Below are 6795 nucleotides of genomic sequence, written 5' to 3'. Positions count from 1 at the left end.
CAGCCTGCCCTCCCGCCCTTTCCAACACCCACCACCTGTGGCCTCAGTGGTCTCCTCCAGCACACAGGCTGGAAAACAAGAGGAACCAGGGGAGGTCATCTCCCCTCCTAAACCTGCCTCCAGCCCTGTGAACAGGGGCTCTGGTGACAATTCAGTGGCTCAGTGAGAGGATCCAGGTGGGAACCCAGTGAACACAGGGCTTCCAAAAGGAGGAGTGAGGGGCTCTCCCCACAAACAAAGGGCCCCTGGCCACCCCAACACACACACACACACACACACACACACAGACACACACACACACACAGAGCCAACTACACACACAGGGACCAGAAATACTTCTTTATTCAAGCCCAAACGTGCAGCAGCAGCTTCCCAACCACAGGAGGCCCCTCCTTCCCCTCCAGCCCCAGTTTCACCCTGCACAACCCATGTTCTCCCCACAACCCTCCTCAGATAGGGCACTCCCCCAGCAGGGGTACAGCTTGGCTCCGGGACCTTGGTCCCGCCGAGGCTGGCTTCAGTTTCTGAATTTGCCCACCAGTGGCTTCGAGGGCCAAGCCCCCAGGCCCTCCTGGTCCAGGAGGAGAGACAGCTGCTGGCGAGCCTCCTGGTAGGGCCCAGCCTAGGGCGGGAGATGAGAGGTGGGGTGAGAGGTGTACCTGCAGGGGGCAGGGACTGCACGGCTGGAGAGGGACCGGGACTTGGGAGGAACCGACCTTGGCAGCCTCGTAGGTCTTCAAGGCCAGGAGGTAGGGCTTCCCCACAGCCCTGGCCGCCTGGTGAAAGGCCCGGAGAAAGGAGGCCTTGCAGAGACGGGAGGGAGGCCCCAGAGTGGCACTGGGTAAAGAGAGGATGCCACTGAGATCAGAGAGATACAAGCTGGACCAGCAGGCCTGCTACACACCTCACACTACCTCCTCTCACACTGTGACAATGTCACAGGAGTCACAGGGCAGGCAGAGGTGTGGCCACCACTGCAGAGCTAGTAAGGGGTTGAGCCAAGGGGTTGAGCTACAGGCTTGCGCTGGGATTAGACTGAGGTGAGGAAGCTCATGCATGGAGCCCTCCATCACCAGGACCCCTCCTCAGCCCGGCCCCAGGGGCCCGTCTCACTTGGCCTTCACACGCCCGGTGGACACATCCACAACCTCGATGCCAGGGTCCCCCAGGCTCCAGTTGAGGCTCAGGCCATGGCAGGTGTCAGGGATGGGTTCAGAAGGGGCCACCGGGGGCCCTGCAAACAGATGCAGGGCAGTCCGGACGTAGGGAGGTGGCAGGCATGGCCCCAGGACACTGTCCAGGCAGGGCCGGGTGTGGATGGCCCTGCTCAGAGTCGGAGGGTCGTGGCATGAGTCAGCTGCAGGGAGAAGGGACAGGATAAGGTAAGTGACCTCCGTGCCCTCCCTTCTCACCCCCCAGCCCTTGCCACGTGCTCACCCAGGATGAGGCTGGTGCTGTAGAATGGGGACACCAGGTGGGCCAGCAGAGCACCACCCAGCCCCAGCACGGCCCAGCGTGCCAGCTTGTCGCTGGCTGAGAGGCAGCCCACGTGGGTGTCACAGAGCGAGGGCGCCACGTAGCACACAGGCTTCAGCTGCCCAAGCATGTGGGCCTGCAGGCGCATGGGCGGGCTGTGCGGGAGGCCACCTTCCGAGGTGGGGGGCAGACTGTGGGCCGGGAGGGGACAGACACCAGCGTCACGGCCGCTCTTCTGACCCTGGCCCCCACCCAGCAGCCCAACCGAGGGAGCCCCATCCCCCGCCTGCCCCAGGTGCCCTGCATACTAGATGTCACGGGCTGCGCCCTTGGGGGTGTTGCTGATGTAGAGGTGCAGGAAGACACGGGGCTTTAGGGTGAATGGGGGTCCAGGCCCCGGCTGGGGGACCAGCACGGACTGCTCCTTGCCCTTGGGGCCCCCTTGTGTGGCCAGCAGGAGCTGCCGGAACAAGAACCTAGGAGGGACAGGCAGAGGGCGGTTGGGAAGATCTTGTCCTGGCAAAGGCTGCTGTCAGGCGCCCACCCCACTGCCCTCACCTCAGCAGGGCCCTGCGGGCGATGACCAGGCCATGGCAGTCGTGGAGCTGCTGGCCTGAGAACTCCAGCCAGCCAGCACAGCAGCTGCTGCCGGTGCCCAGGGCCACCAGCTTATAGATCTCCTTCACGTGGCCTCTGGCACTCAGGATCTCTGTGCAGGAAGGGGCAGAGACAGCCCAGCCTAAGGCAAGGAGCTTCAGGGGGCCCTTCCCAGGGGGCCAGGGCCGGGGCTGGGGCAATCCCTACCCCTTTCCAGGATGACTCCAGCCACGGTCCCCTTACAGGCCCAGTATGGCGAGTGCTCGTCCAACAGGAGGTCAAAGCCGGCGCTCACCAACGCTGCGCAGCGCTGCTCATGGGTCAGGATGTTCTCTGCGCCAGGGCGAGAGAATGCAGGTAGAAGGGGGGCCCACGCCTCTCCCCTCGACACTACAGCCTGGGTCCGCGAGAGCTCACCTACCTACGCTTAGCGGGGCCAGTGGAGGCCGGCTGGAGGTCTGGGCGGACTCTGGAAGAGGCAAGGACGGCAGGCTGGTGTGGGTGCCAAGGCCCACCCTCCATCCCTCAGGAAGCCAAGGAGGCGGGGAGAGGAAGTTTTCATCTTCCAGACACAGGACATTCCACCCCCAGTGTCCCCAGAGGACATGAAAGCAGGGACCCGCACATGTCCCCCGCCCCAGCTCCCTGCAGGTGATGTCCTGATGCTCAGATGGTTCGTGCAGCAACCCACCTCCTGCTCACACGCACAGTCACTTCAGACTCCCCACAAGACTGCCGGCCTCAGGCCTCTTGTCCCCAGCTGCGGCTCAGCGGCCTGGCCCTCCCTCCATTACCTGGGTTCTCCAGCTGACTCCGGATGTAGCAGAGGGCAGAGAGCGCGGCCTGCTGTTTGGCCTCTGTTTTGCTGTTGGCAGTGCCTGCAGGGCAGACCACCCCATCCAGTTCCACGCTCACAGAGAAGGGGAAGCAGGGACCTGGGGAAGGAGCCAGGTGAGGAAGGAGCCCGCTGGCCTTCGCCCTGTGACAGGTACCACCTCTGCCTCCTCCTGACACCTGACATCGAGGACGGCCAGAATAAATGAGACCCTGACCGCCCTTCCCTTCCTCCACCGGGCTCCATCGCCACCCCATGCAGCGCACATCCTTGGGTGCCTCTGCAGGCTGTGACCCATCGCTGACTCAACCAAGTCCTCAGCCAACTCCTCCACAACAGGGATGCATGACTCCATTTCACAGATGAGCAGAAACGGCAGGCGGTTTGCCCAAGTTGTGTCAGGACCCAAATCCAGGTCCCCTCTCCAGAGCCCATGCCACCCTGTTCTCAGGAGGAAGGCTCTGAGCACTCCCACCTGCCACAGACACATTGGTTTCAATTCCTCTCCTCCAGGGGCTCTATATTTGAACACTTTTTCTATGAAACAGTATCATTTTTGATGTTATTTATAACACAAAAGAGAGATGAAAAATCTGGAACTGGGATCACATGGTCAAAGGTGCAGGGTTATTTAATTTCACAGTACTTGCTGCTAAATTGTTTCTCCCAAGGACTGCCCCTCTGGGGATTTCCCTTTTGGAAGGGAACCCGTTTCAGCATTCCTCACGAGCACTGAGATCTGTCTGCTCTCAACGGGCATCAAAACCAGCAACCACAGACAGATGCGGAAGGGATGCTGGCCTTAGAAAACCAGCACATGGCTGCCATCCTAACAGCGACTGATTCTGGGGAGAACCATCAAAGCATGATTTTCTAACACCACAAGTGACAATGTTATGGGGACAGGATATCTACATGATCTCCAAATGCCTCCCCTGGATGACTATTCAGCACAAAGGAGAAAGTGAAGACACCTGGTAGATGCCACCCTAGTCAAATCCCCACAGCTCCCATCGCCACGGGACAAACCAAGATCGCACACCTCCTGGTGAGATGCGTGGCCAAAGACTCGACATCACTTCAATAACACATCACCTGAACTCGGTTCTGAGGAAACAGACAAACCCAAGCTGAAGGAGATTTGCAAAACTACCGGCCCTTACTCTTCAAAGACATCAAAGTTGTGAAAGACAAAGACAGCAACTGTTTCAGCTAAGAGATTAAAGAGGCGTGGCAGCTAACTGTAACGCCACACTGGGGTGGGAAACAATGGCCATGAGGTCATTACTGGGACAACTGGCAAAATTTGAATGTGAATAGAAATTAGAAGATGGTATTATATCAATGTTAAATTTCCAGGATTTGATAACTGTATTGTAGTTACATAAGAGATGCCCTTGTTTTTAAGAAATATACATGAGGCCGGGCACAGTGGCTCACTCCTGTAATCCCAGCACTTTTTGGGGCTGAGGACAGGAATTCAAGACCAGGATGTCCAACATGGTGAAACCCCATCTCTACTAAAACACAAAAAAATTAGCTGGGCATGGTGGCACAAGTCTGTAATTCCAGCTACTCAGGAGGCTGAGGCACAAGAATCGTTGAAATTTGAAAGGCAGAGGTTGCAGTGAGTTGAGATCTCACCACTGCACTCCAACTGGGTGACAGAGCAAGATTCTGTCTCAAAGAAAAAAAAAAAAGAGGGCTGGGCAAGGTGGCTCATGCCTATAATCCCAGCACTTTGGGAGGCCAAGGTGGGCGGATCACCTGAGGTCAGGAGTTTGTGACTAGCCTGGCCAACATGGTGAAACGCCATCTCTACTAAAAATACAAAAATGAATTAGCCGGGCTTGGTGTGGACACCTGTAATCCCAGCTACTCGGGAGGCTGAGGTAGGAGAATCGCTTGAACTCGGGAGGCAGAGGTTGCAGTGGGCTGAGATCGTGCCATTGCACTCCAGCCTGGGCTACAAGAGTGAAACTCCATCTCAAAAAGAAAGAAAAAAGAAAAACAAACAAACAAAAAAACGTGAACGTATTTACAGGTAAGGAGCATAATGTCTGCAATTAACTTTTAAATTAAAACTCTGGGCCAACTGTGGTGGCTCACGCCTGTAATCTCAGCACTTTGGAGGCCCAGGAGGGCGGATAGCTTGAGCCCAGGACTTCAAGAACAATCTTGGCAACATGGTAAAACCACATGATCTCTATAAAAAAAATACAAACATTAGCCAGGTGTAGTGGAGTCCACTTGTAGTCCCAGCTCCTTGGGAGGCTGAGGCGGGAGTATCACTTGAGCCTAGGAGGCGGAGGCTGCAGTGAGGGAAGCTTGTTCCACCGCACTCCAGTCTGGGCAACAGAGTAAGACCCTGTCTCAAAAAAAATCCAAAACGCAAAACAAAACAACCACTCTGAGTTAAGGGATTTGAGGGGTATGTACTGAAGAAGAGGAAATAACGGTTTACCTCTGTATCATGTACACGGTATTCATTACCCTTACCAAACTGTGCTTAATAACGTCTTTAAGTCAGGAGAGTGGCTTCCATTCCCGTATCTCCAGTGCTAGCATGGCAACTTAAATTGCATGTTAAGTGGCTCTAAAAACGTATGCAGAAATACCAGGGGGCCTTAACCTCCCTGGAAGTCGGGTGGGAAGAACGTTCACCTGCCATGACCCTTTCACAGTTGAGCATCTGGTGTGGCTGATGATCCTTGGAGATCGCTGCTCACAGCAGGGTCCACCCCAAGGTCCCAAGCTCAGGCCAGGTCCTGCTCTGGCGGTGTCTCTGGGCATAGGGACCAAAGTCCACCTTCCCCAGACCCCCTCCCCACGTCCTAGGACCCACTCTCTGTGGCTCTGCCCTCTGGCACACCCACGCCCCGGCCCGGCCTCACCTGGTGGCTGGTCCTCCCGGAAGAGCAGGAAGATGCCCAGGCTGGCCGCGTACTCCGTGAGCAAGGACACGGCCTGGCTGGCAGGTGGGTCTTTGAGCAGCAGGCTCAGCCTTGCGGGGGGCACAGGGACCCTCGGGGCCCTCCCCATCTGTTCTCCCAAGTTTTCCCATGCCCGGGCTGCCCCCGGTTCCCCGCCTCCGGCCCCTGCCTCAGGCCCAATGTCCCTCAGCACCGAGACCTGGGGCCACCCGCCCTCCGCGTAGTCCATCGCGGGCGCGGGCTCCCAGGCACCTTGGGCCTGGGCGGGTAGCGGTCGCCAGGGGCGGGGCTCCGGACTGATCGGCAACGATGCAGCCAGGCGGGGCTTCCTGCCACTGCCGTCGGCAGCGCCCTTAGAAGCCGAAGCCATGGCCACCAACGAAGATCTGAGGCGCTGGGCCCTATCTAGCGCTGCTCTCGCCCTTTCACACGCGCAGGGCGGGTGCCTTCACGTGGGGAGCACGCGGATAAAGCGTGGTGAGCTCCACCGCTGCCATACCGCTGGCCAATGAGAGCCCTTAGATCTGTGATGGACAGTACACCCTGCCAATGGGAAGGCCAGTCTCCCAACTGCGGCAGCTTGGATGCTTATGGCTGAGACCAACGTCCCATGGCCTGGATGAAAGTTCCGGCGGGGGGGTGAGGGGTTGCTGTAGCAGCTGCTTCTTTAACCGTGGGTGGTCCCGGAGCCTGGAAGGCGGGGGAGGAGTATCTGGAGCCCTCAGGTCCAGTTTCACACTCTAGCTCCTGTCCTAGGCCCCTAGGCACCTCCACATCGCAGGCTGCTCAGCTGCTTCACTGGCTGAGCCTGGAGACTTCAACACAGGAATTAGGGGTTCACACTGTCAGCAGGATCGTTGGATATAAAATTTCACTGCAGGCCTTTCTGAAGCCAAACATAAGTGTTCTGAGGCCAAGAATTAGCCATTTGATGCAAAATGTAGCCAGGCGTGG

The 6795-nt window shown here is 57.8% G+C and overlaps 1 protein-coding gene across 3 annotated transcripts; it reads right to left on the bottom strand.

Annotated features, from left to right (window-relative positions):
• Positions 1-324: 324 nt before the first annotated feature.
• On the bottom strand, positions 325-6285 carry ADAD2 (adenosine deaminase domain containing 2). Of its 3 annotated transcripts, XM_055299727.2 has the most exons (11): positions 5803-6275; positions 3203-3445; positions 2868-3008; positions 2495-2542; positions 2281-2406; positions 2035-2215; positions 1785-1952; positions 1438-1667; positions 1114-1357; positions 717-837; positions 325-622 (listed from the first exon to the last, which is right to left on the bottom strand). In XM_055299727.2, exons 1-11 carry the CDS (start codon positions 6209-6211, stop codon positions 518-520), a joined length of 2016 nt encoding a protein of 671 aa, XP_055155702.1. In that variant the 5' UTR covers positions 6212-6275; the 3' UTR covers positions 325-517. The 3 variants fall into 3 exon arrangements, with proteins under 3 accessions (XP_055155702.1, XP_055155704.1, XP_055155703.1); XM_055299729.2 differs by lacking the exon at positions 3203-3445 and having other exon boundaries at positions 2035-2185; positions 5803-6285; XM_055299728.2 differs by lacking the exon at positions 3203-3445 and having other exon boundaries at positions 717-858; positions 2035-2185; positions 5803-6272.
• Positions 6286-6795: the final 510 nt, after the last annotated feature.

This window comes from Symphalangus syndactylus, chromosome 11 (genome assembly GCF_028878055.3).
Source record: "Symphalangus syndactylus isolate Jambi chromosome 11, NHGRI_mSymSyn1-v2.1_pri, whole genome shotgun sequence".
Lineage (NCBI taxonomy): Eukaryota > Metazoa > Chordata > Mammalia > Primates > Hylobatidae > Symphalangus > Symphalangus syndactylus.
The sequence above is the reverse complement of the archived record's forward strand: the minus strand, read 5'-3'. Positions and strand labels throughout refer to the sequence as shown.

Bases quoted from the DNA above. Each gene is read 5' to 3' on its own strand.
- ADAD2 (XM_055299727.2), bottom strand. From the start codon at position 6,211: ATGGCTTCGGCTTCTAAGGGCGCTGCCGACGGCAGTGGCAGGAAGCCC. The intron at 2,543-2,867 runs GTAATGGAGGGA...TGCCTCTTCCAG, and splicing joins GAGTCAGCTGGAGAACCCAG to AGTCCGCCCAGACCTCCAGC. The intron at 2,216-2,280 runs GTAGGGATTGCC...TCCTTGCCTTAG, and splicing joins TGGAGTCATCCTGGAAAGGG to GCTGGGCTGTCTCTGCCCCT.